This window comes from Argiope bruennichi, chromosome 2 (genome assembly GCF_947563725.1).
Source record: "Argiope bruennichi chromosome 2, qqArgBrue1.1, whole genome shotgun sequence".
Lineage (NCBI taxonomy): Eukaryota > Metazoa > Arthropoda > Arachnida > Araneae > Araneidae > Argiope > Argiope bruennichi.
Window position 1 is genome coordinate 55,871,164 of NC_079152.1, and position 20,201 is coordinate 55,891,364.

The following is a 20,201-nucleotide window of genomic DNA, read 5'->3' on the forward strand; positions in this document are numbered from 1 at the left end:
TTTACTTTCTCTTGTACGAAGTATAGAGGAAATATAGAACTAATCAAACTTGAGATTTTAACGAATATCTATATTTAAAATTTCCTTGAGTCTGGAAAACATATTTTTGATATGATTTCAGTCTATGAACGCCATAACACTTTGAGCCTGACAGATGAAATTTGGTACATGGATTTATGAATAAATTTGTAGATCTCTGTCAATCTTTGAACGAAATCCATTTAAAAGATCAATTCCAAGTAAGCTCGCAAACTATAAAACTCAAAGAGCTATGTAAATAAAATTTGGCATATAGATTAAGATTTAAAATATAAATTCTTAGCAAATTTTGAACCATATTTATCAAATAGTTGACCATCTTTAATCATATGCTTTTGCATGCATGCAAACACAATGATTTAACCTTTTCCACTCGGAAAAGTAATTTGATGCATAATTAGAACGATGCAAAGATTTGTTTATTGCACTGAAAAATAAATATAAACAATTGTTTTAAATCGAATTTCTTTGAAAAATGAATCGACATCTTTCTACTAATCAGTAGGCGTTTTTAACAATCAGAATAAAATCCCGGGGCGGGTACCTCGAAATGAGGATGAGATGCTTCCGGCATGGTGGTTGAACCTCGCCACCCTGGAGAGTACACAAATAGGTGGGGGATCTGACTCCTTCCATCGATGACGGGACATGTTTCCTTCGGGGAGGGTTGTACCGTGGCCGGTGATGGCCCTTAGGACTCAACCACAGTTCGTACCAGTGTTGCTGTTGCGGCGGTCCGGTCATTCAGTTTTATGGTTTAAATCCGTGTGCCTTCGTGGCGGGTCGGAGAGTCAGATGGGTGACTTAACAGTCAAAATAGAAAATAAATAAAATGTCAAAATGATACATATTCTTGAATGGCGAGTGAGAGGCACCATCCGATTGCAAACGATTAAATCATAAAATTCCTGATGTTATCCCGTGACTATAGCTATAGATTTGTGTCAAATTTTAATGTCAATCGGTCGACAAAAATAGATCCAAAATACAGATTCTCATGACAGATTCATTAAAAATATTAGATCCACGCCAAGGATTCCTATATTTCCTAACTATCGTTCATCAATGTCATATAAAGTATTCGTGGCCTTATCCAAAATCTAGAATTTTATGCTGGGGTTAGAAGTTATCAAATTTATTAGGAAGTATGCGCGAAAGTTTGAGTATTCTCGCTGATTGAAATGTATGATAAAAAGAGATGAAATCTGAATAACCTACATTATTCTGGAGCGAAAAAGTTCATTGAATCATTTAAATGAATCGGCATCAATTACCTCAGAGACTAATATTGATGTTTAGAAAGTTTTACTTTATTCTTGGGATTTCCTGATGTTATTTAGAAGGTTATTGTCCATAACGAACGGTTGCCACCTAATCAATAAAAAAGTAATAAAGTAAAATTTTCAAAAGATATCCAGCCGTAACAAAATAAATTAGTGTATATGTTATTAAATATAGTTATTAATATTAATTTTTTATTTTAATTTAGATTGAAAATTGATTTAGATTATCCGAAAAAGCAATTTCACAGATCATTGTTATATCATTTCCTTTGGGCAAGTCCTCAAAATTTCAAATTACAAAACAAAACTATTAAGTAGCTATATTTTAAAAGCCGCTAGATGTTTCCAAAGCTTTAATTTCAAAATTTAAATCTTTTTTAAGTAATGAATGTTTTTGTGTTAATAGATTATTTATTATTATAAGTTATTAATTTATACGCAGCTTCTCATATATTTGTACCGTAATCTCTAATTGTGTTAACTTCTTATAAAATTTAGAAGAAAATCAAATGATTCTGTATTTGATGATAAAATTAGAATTCCAGCGATGTAAATTATGGCGCAGAAATAAAAATAAGCATTAAAAAATTGCATGGAGGAAAAAAAAATGTGAAAAAATCCTAGGACATTTTATATTTATATGCATATAAAAGATTTTAATTTTTTTATATGTAATTTTTAAAAAAATTTACCCAAAAAAAGGAACCAAGAAATTGTTAATATACATAAATTATTTACTTTATATGAATAATGTTTTAAAATTCAAACAATCGATGAAAATTTTTTTTAAAGTTGTTTAAGGATTAATTTTGTTGTTCAAATTATCTAAACAAATTAAACATTAAAAATTGCAATTTACAAAATGCATCAACTCAGCTACATTTCTCCTGATTTGATAATATTTAAAAATTCTAAACTAATTATTTATTCTCTTGGTTCTTGATGTCTTACGAATACTTGTTTTTATACACATGCATTTAATTTGACTCGTTTCCTGCTTATAAAAAATTTTTTAATAATTTTGTAATACTTTTTAATGTGTTACAGTTTTGAAATTTCCTGCATTTTCTTGTTTTTCATGATAATATACTGCTTTAATATTTTTAGAACATAACTGACATGCAATAGATTAATTTAACTAAATTTTGTTTCCTGTGTGGTGGTGCCAGCTTCTAGATTAATAGAAAAAAATTTCCTCCAGAATTTTAAAATATATTAGTAGTGATTATAATTAAAAGTTTTATCAGTGAAAGATAATTAAAACAACAACGCTTACTTTTTAACACACTAATAAAAAATGTACTTTTAAAAAAATTAATTTTATTAAATTTATTTTTACAATTCTTTTTCTAGGCGCAGGAACAGTTGTCCTTACGATGGAGACGACGGAGAACACTTGGGATTGACAGCACTGCTCAGAAGGACTGTTCATCGGAGTTCACATTTAACAAGAGGTAACAATCTTATATATATAAACTCAAATTTTATTTACTTTTTTGCTTTTCTATAGATATGATTTAAGCAAATTTGTACTTAAAAATATATAAAATTGGTAAAAACTGATATATTTTAATGTGGTTCGTGAGAATATATATATATATATAAATTCAATTTTTTAACAATAGAGGGCACTGAATGTAAGGGATATATAAATCGGACGCTTATTAAAATGCAATATTGTTCCCTTTTTTTCTGTTCTCACATAAAGTCTTAATTGTGGTGCTCGGCTTCGGAAGCGGGGGGTTTCAGGTTCGAGATAAAGACCGAAGAACCGTCATATAAGAGGGTTTGGTGCACGTTAAATCCATCAGGGCAAAAGTCATCCCGCTTGTGTGGTGTGGAAGTTTGGAGAAGGGGTGCCAGCTCAAGTGTCGTCCTCGTCATCTGACCGCGGATCAAAATGACGAGGTCATCTCAAAATAGCCCTAGTGTTGTTTTAAATCGTTGCATTATTATAACAAAATTATAATAAACTCCATGTCTTTTAAAATTCATTAACCCTAAAATGCGGAACTTTTTATTTTTTTTAAATATGTGTGTTTTGAATAGATGAATATAATTTAGAAAAATTATTTTTAAAAAATGTTTTATGTTTAAATTATTTTTAGTGAATTTTTTTAAATGTTAAAATTTATGAATGAAATAATATTTCAGTGAAGCAAGTCATGTTATAGCAACTCAGCAGTAAAATTGAAAGCCCCCTCTTAGCAATATATTTTTTATATTGCAAAAAAAATATTTTGATAGTTTTTTTAATGATAAAACTATTCATATAATGAGCCATCTTGTTATCGGTTCAAATTTGCATTCAAGTTATATTACCACATACAAGTCCTTTCTACAAATGTTTATTAAAAAAAATAATTTAAAGGATTTCGAAATACTCATTGTTGCCTTATGAAACAGTCATGTGAACCCTTAAATGAAAATAAAAACGTGTAGCTAAATTTCTACACGATGAAGTGAAGGATTCAAGTTGCATTCGTACAATTGCAATCAAAGCACGAGTTTTTATTCAGATAAAAGGGGAATTCTACAAAATGGAATTTGTCAGATCGATGAGGTCTCATTATGATTGCTCAATATCTTGTGGGTAAATGAGAATCAATTTTCACCAATTGGAGCATCCAAATAATAGAGGCAAAATTGAATCCACATTCCTGCACTGAAGAATCTCTATTATGGATTGGAGTGGCTTTACCACACCCATCCTTGTGGCCCTTTTTCCTTTGAAATGCCTTGAGCAGAAGAATGCTGAACCGCTAAATCGGGTTATCAACCGCTAAAATGAAAATCAGGATAGATTCAAGAGATTTTGTGGTTAGTTGTATCGTTTTACTGCACTAAAGAAGATGGATTTACTGCACTAAAGAGATGGATATGATGCAAAAAAACCCAGTAGGCATTAAAAGTTCGATGAGTCATCTTTAGTTTATTAGTTCTTACATTAATGTCAATGTTTCAAGGATATCATGTTCCAATAATTATGGTATGACATTCTACCGTAATATTTGCAAATAGCATGTACCATTAATCGAGCAGTTAGCAGGATATCATGTTCCAATAATTATGGTATGATATTCTACCGTAATATTTGCAAATAGCATGTACCATTAATCGAGCAGTTAGCAGGATATCATGTTCCAATAATTATGGTATGACATTCTACCGTAATATTTGTAAATAGCATGTACCATTAATCGAGCAGTTAGCAGGATATCATGTTCCAATAATTATGGTATGACATTCTACCGTAATATTTGCAAATAGCATGTACCATTAATCGAGCAGTTAGCAGGATATCACGTTCCAATAATTATGGTATGACATTCTACCGTAATATTTGCAAATAGCATGTACCATTCATCGAGCAGTTAGCAGGATATCATGTTCCAATAATTATGGTATGACATTCTACCATAATATTTGCAAATAGCATGTACCATTAATAGAGCAGTTAGCAGGATATCATGTTCCAATAATTATGGTATGACATTCTACCGTAATATTTGCAAATAGCATGTACCATTTATCGAGCAGTAAGCAGGATATCATGTTCCAATAATTATGGTATGACATTCTACCGTAATATTTGCAAATAGCATGTACCATTAATCGAGCAGTTAGCAGGATATCATGTTCCAATAATTATGGTATGACATTCTACCGTAATATTTGCAAATAGCATGTACCATTAATCGAGCAGTTAGCAGGATATCATGTTCCAATAATTATGGTATGACATTCTACCGTAATATTTGCAAATAGCATGTACCATTAATAGAGCAGTTAGCAGGATATCATGTTCCAATAATTATGGTATGACATTCTACCGTAATATTTGCAAATAGCATGTACCATTAATCGAGCAGTTAGCAGGATATCATGTTCCAATAATTATGGTATGACATTCTACCGTAATATTTGCAAATAGCATGTACCATTAATCGAGCAGTTAGCAGGATATCAAGTTCCAATAATTATGGTATGACATTCTACCGTAATATTTGCAAATAGCATGTACCATTAATCGAGCAGTTAGCAGGATATCATGTTCCAATAATTATGGTATGACATTCTACCGTAATATTTGCAAATAGCATGTACCATTAATCGAGCAGTTAGCAGGATATCATGTTCCAATAATTATGGTATGACATTCTACCGTAATATTTGCAAATAGCATGTACCATTAATAGAGCAGTTAGCAGGATATCATGTTCCAATAATTATGGTATGACATTCTACCGTAATATTTGCAAATAGCATGTACCATTAATCGAGCAGTTAGCAGGATATCATGTTCCAATAATTATGGTATGACATTCTACCGTAATATTTGCAAATAGCATGTACCATTAATAGAGCAGTTAGCAGGATATCATGTTCCAATAATTATGGTATGACATTCTACCGTAATATTTGCAAATAGCATGTACCATTAATCGAGCAGTTAGCAGGATATCATGTTCCAATAATTATGGTATGACATTCTACCGTAATATTTGCAAATAGCATGTACCATTAATCGAGCAGTTAGCAGGATATCATGTTCCAATAATTATGGTATGACATTCTACCGTAATATTTGCAAATAGCATGTACCATTAATAGAGCAGTTAGCAGGATATCATGTTCCAATAATTATGGTATGACATTCTACCGTAATATTTGCAAATAGCATGTACCATTAATCGAGCAGTTAGCAGGATATCATGTTCCAATAATTATGGTATGACATTCTACCGTAATATTTGCAAATAGCATGTACCATTAATCGAGCAGTTAGCAGGATATCATGTTCCAATAATTATGGTATGACATTCTACCGTAATATTTGCAAATAGCATGTACCATTAATAGAGCAGTTAGCAGGATATCATGTTCCAATAATTATGGTATGACATTCTACCGTAATATTTGCAAATAGCATGTACCATTAATCGAGCAGTTAGCAGGATATCATGTTCCAATAATTATGGTATGACATTCTACCGTAATATTTGCAAATAGCATGTACCATTAATAGAGCAGTTAGCAGGATATCATGTTCCAATAATTATGGTATGACATTCTACCGTAATATTTGCAAATAGCATGTACCATTAATAGAGCAGTTAGCAGGATATCATGTTCCAATAATTATGGTATGACATTCTACCGTAATATTTGCAAATAGCATGTACCATTAATCGAGCAGTTAGCAGGATATCATGTTCCAATAATTATGGTATGACATTCTACCGTAATATTTGCAAATAGCATGTACCATTAATCGAGCTGTTAGCAGGATATCATGTTCCAATAATTATGGTATGACATTCTACCGTAATATTTGCAAATAGCATGTACCATTAATCGAGCAGTTAGCAGGATATCATGTTCCAATAATTATGGTATGACATTCTACCGTAATATTTGCAAATAGCATGTACCATTAATCGAGCAGTTAGCAGGATATCATGTTCCAATAATTATGGTATGACATTCTACCGTAATATTTGCAAATAGCATGTACCATTAATAGAGCAGTTAGCAGGATATCATGTTCCAATAATTATGGTATGACATTCTACCGTAATATTTGCAAATAGCATGTACCATTAATCGAGCAGTTAGCAGGATATCATGTTCCAATAATTATGGTATGACATTCTACCGTAATATTTGCAAATAGCATGTACCATTAATAGAGCAGTTAGCAGGATATCATGTTCCAATAATTATGGTATGACATTCTACCGTAATATTTGCAAATAGCATGTACCATTAATAGAGCAGTTAGCAGGATATCATGTTCCAATAATTATGGTATGACATTCTACCGTAATATTTGCAAATAGCATGTACCATTAATCGAGCAGTTAGCAGGATATCATGTTCCAATAATTATGGTATGACATTCTACCGTAATATTTGCAAATAGCATGTACCATTAATAGAGCAGTTAGCAGGATATCATGTTCCAATAATTATGGTATGACATTCTACCGTAATATTTGCAAATAGCATGTACCATTAATAGAGCAGTTAGCAGGATATCATGTTCCAATAATTATGGTATGACATTCTACCGTAATATTTGCAAATAGCATGTACCATTAATCGAGCAGTTAGCAGGATATCATGTTCCAATAATTATGGTATGACATTCTACCGTAATATTTGCAAATAGCATGTACCATTAATCGAGCAGTTAGCAGGATATCATGTTCCAATAATTATGGTATGACATTCTACCGTAATATTTGCAAATAGCATGTACCATTAATCGAGCAGTTAGCAGGATATCATGTTCCAATAATTATGGTATGACATTCTACCGTAATATTTGCAAATAGCATGTACCATTAATCGAGCAGTTAGCAGGATATCATGTTCCAATAATTATGGTATGACATTCTACCGTAATATTTGCAAATAGCATGTACCATTAATCGAGCAGTTAGCAGGATATCATGTTCCAATAATTATGGTATGGTATATCAGTTGGAACATGATATCCTTGAAACATTGACATTAATGTAAGAAGTGGTACTTCGACATATAGCAACTATAGTGAGAAGATATTTCTAAAGTGAGTTCTTGAGAAGAAATTTTTCTGAAGACTGATTCGTCGACCCTCACAGAACTAATAAACTAAAGATGACTCATCGAACCTTTAATGCCTACTGGGTTTTTTTGCATCATATCCAGCGTATATGTATAGTCCATCTTCTTTAGTGCAGTAAAACGGTGCGACTAACCACAAAATCTCTTGAATCTATCCTGATTTTCTTCATTTAATGATCTTGTCATTCGCTAGACAACTGTCATTTATGCAGATGACAGATGCATTGAACAATAAATTAAATGCTGTGACATGTTTATAAACATATGTCTGCATGCAAATAAATGTAATATTCCATGAAATAACATGATTTGTTTGCATATTTTAACTTCTATCACCAAAATTTAAACAACTGTTCATTTCAGTATACTGAGAGACCACTTTTCGACGATTCTATCTCACTAAGGGGTGAGACGCGGAAGGATGTGCGCATTTCCGGAATTTAGTTTATTGATAAACATAAACATCTCCTCCTTTCTTTTGTCAACTAAAACTTATCCTAACGCATGCGCAAAAGCGCGAAGGGTTTTAGAATCTATTGCAGACAATACTTTATCTTTTCTAAAAATATTCCACCTTTGTAGAAACAATTTCGTCTTAAAATATATTCAAATTTACCAATTTCATTTGATTTTATGAATTTTTAAACTATTTACGAATTTTTGGGGCACCATATATAAAATAACCATGTGATGATTATTAGATTCGCTTATAACTCGTAAACTGCATTACTTAATTCACAATTTTTTATTTTCCCCTAAATTTAACCCATTTTTTTAAAAAGGGGCTAAGAGTTAGCATAAACGTTTATCTTATGGACCTCATTATGCAATTTTTTATTTTACTTACGTAAATTTGAAAATATTCGTCTTCTTTCTGTTTTATTCTGATTAGATATTACCGCTTTTGTAGGATTTCATATTAATTTCAATATAACTATAGTCAGTTTTTCATGCTTATGAATATTTTTTAATTCAGTATTATCGCCTTTAATAAAATATATACCTGATCAAATAGATTTAAAACGTTTTTACAGAGTAAAAAGGTAGGTTATAGTATTTCTTTTCTTTAAGCTTTAAAAAGCAAAAAAATAACATCTTATGGACCTAACACCTAGACTTTGGCCAGACCAGTTTTTGAAAAGTTTTTATTTGTAGAAAAGTAGCTTTATCTGGGTATGCCATATCCTTTTCTAGAGGAAGGGAGGGTGATATCTTGATTGCTTTCTCTTTTTTTGGGCGTGTGACTAGGACATGACTTAGGACAGACTGTCATCCATGTACTAATCAGATTGTCTGACTGTCAGTCCTGGGCGTCGTTCGATTCTGAAGAGTAATTGATATACGATGACTATAGTACAAAAAGAAAGAGACGCCAATTCCTTCTGAAATGATTCTTTTTTTTTCACCAATCACTATCCAGCGTTTTTTTCTTCGTCATACTGGTCAGACAAGTAAATATGTGAGATTTTATCTATAACTGTGTAATACGAGATCTCTTTCGTATCTGGCATTTAATATCATTCTGAATCAATCTCTTAAAATGGTATCAATTGCATCATCAGTTCATTTAGTTGATCAGGAACTCATTAAAAAGCTTTCCGTGAACCTTATAAAATATGCTTCATGAATAATATTATTTAGACTATTAGTAAATTTATGCTTTTCCAAACATGAATGAATTATTAATGTGATAGATCTGTAACTACCATAGTTTCGATATTTGTTTGTATAATTATCAATTTTTCCTTGTATTTCTTCTTATTCTACTGTTTTGACTGATTAATATTCTACACTTTGTTTAATATGTTGGTTGATTTTGCCAGAAGAAGAATAACTCTGATAAGACGCACATTCTTCCACTCGGCTAGCCATTGTTTATAAATTGATGATTTATATCAAGTCACCATTTGAAGATTTGTCTTGAGGGTGGTTCAGTTTAATGAACAGATTAAATTGGTAGATTTTATTTTGTCTCTCTACATTCTGGAATAGACTTTGTACTCCTAAACTATTAGAGTTCCATTCTCTTGCGGAATTGAAATGTATATTTTCTAATTTTCCTGAAGATAGATTCTCTCCCTCATTTCATTGTACCGCCTCATGTACAAGTGCCAATTTTATTGCTAACAAGAGAAGATAATAATATATAATTGTATGTACTGTCGAAAGCGACAACAGATTTCCGTGTGACCCGAAAAGGAAGAAGACTATCTTCGCTTCCATCGTCTCAATGTTTGGCATAAACCCAGAGGTATCATACACCTTCCTTAAGTTAAATATTTCACTAATGTGAGATCTTTTGACTGACTAAATTAAATAATGCCTTACAATTACAAATATTATATATATCATATATCTATTTTATTAGGTTACAATAGATAACAAATTGCACATGTTAAAAGAACTGCCACAAAATCTGTTACACCTTACAAGAGCCCTTCTACTTAAGGGGAAAATTCCAATTAACTTTCTAATTAGTTTCAAACTCAAATCACAACTTCTAAAAAATACTTCACAAACTTCAATAGCCCTTTAATATTTGTATTTTGTGTTGATGACAAAAAAATAATTCAACATCTGACAACACTCCAATAACGACCAAGATCCTTTGATAAAATTACCCGCAGTGCTGCATGAAATGAATTTACTTTCAGTATTTACAGCTACCAGATGGCGCTCAAATCTCAAAGATAGTTTTCGTTTAACAATTAAGGCGGCAATCATCATCAAGAGTCGATAACAACAGAACGAATGTGCTGATGTTTGGAGGGAGGGATAAAAACTAGTGGAGCGGGGAACACCAAAGATCTTCAAATTCTAGTCGCCAAAGCCGTTAAAACCAGAACGTTGAGAGTAATTAGGCGTAAAAATGTTGCTTTTATTTTAACGCTCCAACATTCGATGGTGTGATTAATTATATAAATGGCTTTATTTTGAATACGGCTCTTTTCTAGTGTTATGTATTTATTCAATTGCAGTATAATATTTTTTTTAATTTGTTTCTCTTTTCTTATAAATTAAGGTTGATTTGAAATTTGAAAGATTCTTTTACACCATGAGCATTTAATCAGAAAAGGAAATTTAATAAGTAAAAAATAATAAGTAAATCTTTTAGAACAGTAAAAAAAAATGGAACTAGTTATTTTCTATGACAATTTATTTGTTTTCGTCATTCATAATTTTACAATATTTTTATGAATGAATATAAACGGCACTGATAAATAGCATCATTTCTTCTGATTTTCCAGTTATTAATAAAAATGATTAATCTGCCTTTGCATTACCAGCCAATTAGAAAAATAAATAAAACCGCGTAAAAAAACCAGCTAAAAGAAAATAAACTATATCTAAAACAATTGAACCATTCATTTTGTTGCTTCTCGAAAAGATGATGATGATCAGAAAAATTTTTAGAAACCTAAAAAGCAATTTTGAATAAATATCTAAAAAGATTCGTAATGAACGATGTCATGTAAATAATAGAACCAAATGCAGCAAAACCACTATACTGATTTATTATTTTCCATTGAGATTAATTTTAAATTTATTATTTACCATAAATTGATCCGGTATATTGAAATATGTTGATGAATGAAATTTATATATTGTAAACCTTGAGGGATAAAACAGATTTCTCAAAATAAAAGAGATAAATCAATTTGCATTGCTTTCAAATATTATTAAGCTTTTAATTGTCCCTATTTTCTCATCTACATAATGCATTAACTTTTAATATTTAAAAGTACTAAAAAAAAAGAGATTACCATGATAAAATATTTTTAAATATGTTAACACAAAATAAGTTTAGATTTTATTAAGAGTAACAAAAATACCATGGGTTGTTTTTTTTTTTTTTCGTCTAAATGAGAGACTACAGAAACAAGTTACTAATAAAGCTCATCAAGTAAGATTCTGGAATTTATTTTCGTCTTTCATACGTATATTATGCATTGGATTCTACCCTTGAAATCAAACCATTACGAAATCGTGATTCAAATAAGTTACCTACTCATTACCAATAAAAGCAAAGTACATGTGAGCATTTTAAAAGACATAGGTGCAAACTGTTCAGGAAAAAATATCCCTCTTTACATTGTGGAATTACAAATTATAAAATAATCACTTCCGTTCTATACTAAAATAGTACTGAAAAGATCTTCAATTATATATATAATATAATGTCAGCTTATTTTGGTTGAAGCAGAATGCAGGTTCGAAGACACTGAAGAGGCAATTTACATTCTTAAATTAATTTTAATATCTATTCCGGGAAAGCAATTTATTTACAAGCAGAGACGCGGACAAGGCACGTCCGCTACAGCAAGGCACAAAAGCAGAAGTAAAGAAGGGAAAGGAGCGGTCACTTGTCTTATATGACATGGGATTTCCGGCCACGTGGCGATTGAATACACGTGTTGACCGTTGACTAGGGCAACGGAGGGATCATTTTCACTTGATACGTAGAACTGATTGCGCAGTAATTTTTACACAGTTTCAGTTCAATTAAAAGTGGAATGAGATCAGGAAATAAGAGAATATTTTAGAATGACTTTTACATGGGCCGAACTATGCCAAAAATTTAGGAAATTAGTTAGGATCAAATAAAGTTTTAAAATATCATTACATATATATTATACCAATTTTAATTAAAATATTTTGTAGAGTTATGGATTGTAGTATAATCACTTCCATTTCCTATTTAACTGAACCAATATATATCTTTCGCAATTTGTTAAAAACTGAATCTACCTTTCTACAATAACCCACATCATAGATAGAAACCGATCCTATGAGAAAAATACTTTATAGAATATCGAATTATAGAATAATCACTTCAATTTTGCAATAAATTGTCTAAAATAATTAGTCTAATTCTCTGATTCACATGATGCACAACGAATCTCTAAAAAATGTGTTATGAAATTATGAATTTTGGAATAATCACCTCTATTTTCTATTGATTAGGATAAACAAATGGCTAAATATTTTCAAAAAAACAATTTGAATCACAAAATCATCGCATCAAAACAAATCGGCAATTTCTTAATAATTAAACTTCTTTTATTACATTTCTATTCATAAATTTCCTCGTTTTGTAATGCATCGGAATTAACTGCAGATTGAATAAACTGGTTTATAGCCTTACGTTTAACAAAGTAGAACTTAGATTTGTATTGCTGTTTCACGTGGATGGGCGATATTGGAGTGGAAAGCTACTAAGGCATTAAATGATGGGAGGAAATAGCATGGGTTTTATTTGTGTGCTTTAACGTAATCATCTTGTCTTGGATTTCAATGATATTTTCGAAATAATTACTACAAAATAAAGTGACATTATATGTCATCGGATTAGGGAAGTTTCTCTGAAAAAACTGTCGTTTTAACTTAAACCAAGAATGAGACACTTGCCAATTGATTAATATTTTCTAGAATATTTATCTTTCTCTATAAATTTTCAAAAACAAAATCTGTTCTCACAGTAATCATTAATATGGGCTTAGGTAATCATTAATATTAATGATATGCAGGATGCATTGTAAACTCATTTCCCAACTCCTTAATTGTGGTAGTCAACTCTTAGATATATTTTGTTCAATGTATGATGCGGATCTACATTTTGGATCCTAAACCTCTGTTCAAATTTTATTTGTCTTGTAATCTAGTTTTCGAGTTTACTTGTATTCGAGAGACCGAACTGACAAACTACCTTCCTATTAATTTCCATCAGAATTTGAAGGGTTTCTACAAATTTTATCTGAAGAACATATACTAAATTTCATCCATTTAGCTGAAAACGTTTTTGGGTAATCATGTTCACAGACAGACAGACATAATTCAAAAAAGTGTGTTTCGGGTTCAGGGAAGTTTGAACCGTTAGGATTCGTCACAATCTCGAGTTCAAATAAAATATTCGAACTCGAGATTCGAACAGGCGATTACAATATTTTGTTTATTCTTCGTATACGGTACAAAATAAACTTGATGTTTCGTTCTCAGCATTTGGCGTCTCTTTTTTTGCTACTATATTCCCTACTTCAGAGCATGTTTTATTCACAATAACTATCTTCAAAATTTATTCAGATGAAAATCAATAACAGAGAATCAAAGAGGAAAATATTTTCTTTTTGTAAATGAAAATAATTGCTCGCATCGTAAGTAATTTCAAAAGTGGAAATAATTCCATATGTTAACTTTCGCTATTTTCATACCTGAATAGCAATTATTTGTAAAAGTCCAATATTGAAACTTCGTTGAATTTAATTTTAAAATCTAGATAGCATTAGATCTCGTTTATATTCAATTGCGTATCGTTAGATGCTGCGTATTGCCAAGTACCTTGATGAAAACTTTTCTTCCTAAGATTTAAAATTTTCAAACATTGTATCAAATTCGATTGTAAAATTTAATTTTTTTAAATGTTTGATATGAAGCAAATTACTTAGTTTTCTCGTGTTATACATTGCAAGAGTATCAAAGCTTCATTTATTCAAATGTCTTTTCACAGAGATTTAGCTTGAATTTGAATGCTTTAACATGCTCACACATCTTCATAATGATCTTATCTTTTTCTTGCAATTTTAAATTAAAATCGGATGAGTATTTTGTTAGATCAACTATGAAATATAAATATTACAGCCATACTGAGTCAGGAAACAAATCAGCATCTTGCTTATTGGTTATTAAAAACCGGCAACCCAGAATTGTATAATAATCTTGGAACAAGACAATCAGTGTACCAAGAAACCAAATCAATGTACCAAAATAGTAGATCCACTAATTTCTGAAAATCATAGAAATCCCTATTAAAAAATGGATGGCAGCTAACTGATACATAAACTGATGGCTGATAACTGATACATATGACAAAAAAACTGATGGCAGTTAAATGATACATAAAACAAATGCAACTACCTGATATACATCCCCATGTCCATGCTCTAGTCAGAAATAATCGAATAAGCTCCAAAACCAGATTATTTCGCTTTAATCTAATGATTAAATTTACTAGCTAAATCAGTGACTCTTTCCGCAACAGTGTTTTCGAGACAAAGAGAAAAGAGATTTAAAGCTTTCATACTTTCAGAGCAAGCCATTTCTCAAACTCTATACATTCCTTCATGAAATCCCTTCGACAAAAGGTTTCCGGTGTTTGGCTATCAACAAGACGTAGATTGAATGCATTGCTGCTTTGCTTTCTTGCGATACTTCAGCTGATACATTAATTATTGTTTTTCTATTTCTAACTAGAAATCTTTCAGCTTCTTTTAATCTCATTCATCCTTTGTCTCTGTTATGTAGGGAAAATGAATGTCTCAACTTTGCAGGGTTATTAAAAGAAAACAAAACAAAGTTCAACCTTATTGTTCGTTGGAAATTACAAATAACAGATGAAGGTTTAAATTCAACCCAGGTATAAGTGTTCATTGCAAGTCCCTTCGAAAATGCGATCGATATCAAAGCGATACAAAAGCTCATCCCCCTACTTTTTCAGCATCTTTGATGTGACATTTTGAAAGCCTACATATATACATGTCTTAAGTCCGTCAACTTCAGTTGATAGCGGTGAAACAAACACCTGCTGTTTGATGTCGCCCAATAAAAAAAATAAGATGTTATCATACATGCATGTCTGCATCCTTTCAAAACTTCACACCATGGACACAGAAAAAAATATGGAATGTTTCATCGTACCGCTTCGATATCCTTTCGCATTTCTGAAGAGGTTTAAATTGAACACATATAGTTATGTTGAATTTAAACTTCCAATTGTTATTTTTGATTTTCCTTGAACAACAAGGCTATACTTTGTTTCGTTTTTTTTAGCAAACCTCCAAAGTTGGGATATTCATTTATAATCATTTTATATTTTAATTAATGCAGGTCATAATGATGTTTTATGTTACATAACTTTGACATAGTAATATCATCATATATCAAGCCAATTATCTTATTTTACCATTATTTCACAGCAAAATTCTCTCATTTATTTAGAAATATGACGTTCGTCAGAAGCTTTTCGTTCAGTTTCACTATCAGATGGTTTCGAGAAAGGCATGCTGAAAATAAGGGTCTAAAAAACAAAATGGACTGGTCAATTTCAAATCTTAGTTCAAACTGACAATAAAGGGATGATGTTACGACTAATAAAAATTGCTGGACGGATATATCTTTTGTCCCCTTACTTGAAGCTAATGAGAATAATTCCTTGAAGCTATTAATGTTATTGGTGGCATAAGGAATGCTGCTAAATAACACGTTACCCAATTAAAAAACTTATAACTGATGAATGTATCGAATATGAATGGTTAGGTTTCATCTCTACTAATAATAAAGACAAATGTGCGTGGGTGCGTGCGAGTGAGTTGGAGCTCTACAGATCAGACTGTTTTCTCTAGAGCTACCAAACTTGGTGCATTTATATTTTCGAGATAAAGAATATACATCTTGGATTTTTTTTTTTTGAAATTTTAATTAAAAATTGAGCTAATTATTGTTGTTTTTTTCGCAGTAATTTTCTATTATATTTCAACAAAAAAAATAACGTTTGCCCTATCTTAAAATTAAGAATTAACTTTTAGGATGCCAGTTTTTTGCCCTATAATTTTCTATTTTTAACCAACTTTTAAAAGATATTGTAAGCATATTTTGTAGTAATATAGTTCATTGCTTGAAGTGAAAATTAAACCGTTTTCATTGTTACTACTAACATTTCAACCCGGCTTTTTTTTTTTTTTTACTTTCTTATATACGAAGTATAGAGAAAATATTGTAATCCCCCCATAATGCGAATTTGAGATTCTGCAGAGTCTTCACGATTTAAGTTTTTCCGAATTCGAAAAACACATTTTTGGTATTATATCTGTCTGTGAACACGATAGTTCAAATATACTTTGAGCCATTCGGATGAGATTTAGTATATACTCAAACGACCCACTTTGAAGATAGATCTCTTTCAAATCTTGAGCGAAACACATTCTAAAGAATTCCCTCTGTTCGGCTATCCGAATGTAAGTTTAAAAGGAACTATAAAATAAAGAGAAGTATAGGGAAAAATTTGCTTCGCTGATTTAACGCTCTAAAGAGTAATCACCTATCAAATCTAAAAATCCGTCAAAGAGTTGACTTTCTGTGGGTTTGTATTTTCACAAGCACGCAAACGTGACAACTCAAAAACGCAGTAAATTATGTACATAAATTCGGTATATTGTTTTGTAAATTATGAATCAAATTTTAATTTCAATCGGTTGGAAACAATGCTTTGAAGACATTCTATTTTTGTACCTATTGCTAAATGTCAAGAATTTATCGCCAAGGATCATACGATAAATTTAGTAATAATATTAAATTCGCACTAAAAGTCAATATTTCGTAACTATTGTTTGACAATGACATACAAAGAATTTGCACCCTTTCCAATATTTGCGATTTTTAAAATAATAACGCATTTAATAGATAGTATGCGAGAAAATTTTGAAGAGACTACTTCCTGTGGCTTGTATTATTGATGATCAAGATATGAATATTCTTCTTATTTTTTCATACTGAATAGGTTTCAATGTAAGGCACGCTTTTAATAAAAGTTCTGACATTTTTTAGAACTTGCTATTAAAAGTTTACTTCAAAATTAAACAATGGTAAATCTTTAAAATTCATCTATTTTTAAACATTTTTCTGCGTCAATTTGGATACATTAAGATTTTAGGTAAATGCTTAACACAATAAACAGAATGGTGGAAGGCGTTTAAAATTATACAAATTATAAGTCTATCAAAAATTGTTTTAAATATTTTGCAGAGGGAGCCATTAATGCATATTTACGCAAAATATTTAATTAAAATTGTTAGCAACTTTTATTCCAGAAGACCAACTAGTTGCCAAAAGTGACCAATTCTTAATAAATGTGTATAATTCAAAATTTTAAAAATTTAAGTTTTGTACTGTTAATTACTTCAACTCATTTTACTAAGAGTTTTGTTGCTTACTATTATATTTGCTAGGTCATAAAACTACTCAATGCGGACACCATACGAACAATGAGCTTGACGCACTTAGTGTAGAATACTTTATACTATTATCATAACCAATTATTTGTTGCTCGACTATTTAATAGGAGTTAACATTGGACCTTTAAAGATTAATGATGTTACGGGCGCCGTCTTGCTAGAAGCAAAGACTCCGCTTTGGAGCTATAGCGAATTGTCCAAAATATTATCTAATAATAGTAACAGTGCAAGACATCATGAGCAAGCAAGAGAGCGTTGTATTCTTAGTACTCATGGGCACAATATGTCTTTTTTGCTCTAGATGTTACTATACGAATTAATATTTAATTATTTTTCCGTATTCCGTATAGTCTCCGAAATTAAAATAAATTCACGAACTTTGCTTTGAAAATGTACTGTAAGCGCTCTTTTTGAATAATACATTGTCTTTATTCTTATGGATAAGTTCTATAAAATCGTATCTTGTTCTTGTATGAGCTCTACATAGTCGTATCTAGTTCTTGTGATAGTTCTTCATAGTCGTATTCAGTTCTATTGTTATCTCCACATAGATGTATTTAATTCTTGTGTTAGCTCTTCATCGTCGTCACTGATACATTCTTAAGTATTAACCTTCAGAATCCTTCGAATTTTTCGAATTCTTTTATTCTGTCCTTACTTTTTTGTTTTTCAAGATCAAGGCATATTTCTACTTAAGAAGTAATTTGATGCTTTGCTTAGTTTTATTTAACAGAATTATATCCTAGCCTTTATTTTACGTTTTAATCTAGATTAGGCAGTGATGCGATGAAGTAAATTTTTATACTAATAATTTAATTTATTTTTGATATTTTGTTTATAAATGAAGAGGGTTTTCTTCTTCAGTTTCATGTTGCTTTTTATTTTGATTTCAGCACAAGCAGTAAATAATTTTTTTTACTCACTGTATTCATAAATCTATAATACTTTTTTTTAATTTCTCGTTTTCTATTCCCGAATGTCAGATGTAACTTCTATTTTAAATTTTCTTGTTCCCACTCAATCTGCAGAAATAAAATAAAATTCTTTCTTGCTATCTTTCGACATTATTTAAAATTTTCAATAGGGATAAATGAAAGAATTAAAAATATTAGCAGTCTTGTACTAACAATTCACCGCAATTAAAACATAAAATAATTTTCATTTAATCAAAAAATCGAAATAATCAGCATAAATACAGTTTAGAAAATTATTTGTAGGTTACTCTCGTCAAAGGAAAAATTATATGGTACCTAAAAATTTTTTTTACTCAGTTGGTAATATTTGGTGTGCTAGTTTCTAATATACTTTACGGTAAACTATACGGTTTTTTTTTTTTTTTACTACTCAACTTTTTGATTTTCGATATATCTGAGTTATAAATTATTTTACACTTTTAACAAACATATTAATCGTCTAATAGATGCATCTTGTGGAAAAAAAAGATTTGTAACTACTCTGAAACAAGATATCGCTAGGTGAAGGAAAGAGTGTTTTCATAGTTTTGTCGTGGGAAAGATAAAATTTCAAGAACACTACCTGTAATTTGAGGGGACTTAAAAATGATTAACTTTCTTTTTGTTCTGAAGGCAGGAGTTAAGCCACTTGATAAGAAAAGAGTAAGATACGAGACAAAACATGGATACTGGAGATAAAATCGTCGTTCGTGAAATTTTAACAAGGTGCGACAGAATTATCTTGCCTCTGCTTAATATGAAACTAGAATTAATGAGGTAATAAGAGTGGTCGAAGAAAACTCATCAAGATACAATACATTTTACTTTGTATAGACAAAACAAAAAAAATTATAAAAGGCTTGAAACTGGAATTTTCGATGGTTATCATCTCATAATTGATCCTTAATTCATGAATCTCAAGAATGAAACAGAGCAAAAGTTGTTGATCTCCTTTATCTTTATTGTCAAGAAATTTTAGAATAACTACAAGGTTGAAATGTACGTATATTTTGTAAAGAGCCAGAAACAACCTATTTAACACCTTCAGAGATTTTGGTGGTTATGTGAACACAAGATTTCATTAAATTTACAGCCATTTGAACCTTTCCTTGAAACTCTTGACTATACTGGTAAAAAACCAAGTTGAATGATTTCATCAGATCATTAAAACATTGATCAAACCTAACGAGGCAAAGGGAATACTCCTCATACTATGACAGATTGTTGTTGGAATCAGCAAAAAGACTGCAAATAAAGTTCCTCGAGAATATCAAAGAAAAGATGTTTCGTTGTGAAACAATACAATTTCC

The 20,201-nt window shown here is 30.7% G+C and overlaps 1 protein-coding gene across 5 annotated transcripts in view; it reads left to right on the forward strand.

The window, feature by feature from the left end:
* The window catches only part of LOC129961870 (tyrosine-protein phosphatase 69D-like), a 666,258-nt gene that overhangs the window by 551,228 nt on the left and 94,829 nt on the right, over window positions 1-20,201 (forward strand). For all 5 annotated transcript variants that reach the window (XM_056075481.1, XM_056075482.1, XM_056075483.1 and 2 more), the window contains one exon: window positions 2,676-2,776. In XM_056075481.1, the coding sequence (XP_055931456.1) occupies window positions 2,676-2,776 (101 nt within the window). The remainder of the gene's footprint in view (window positions 1-2,675; window positions 2,777-20,201) is intronic.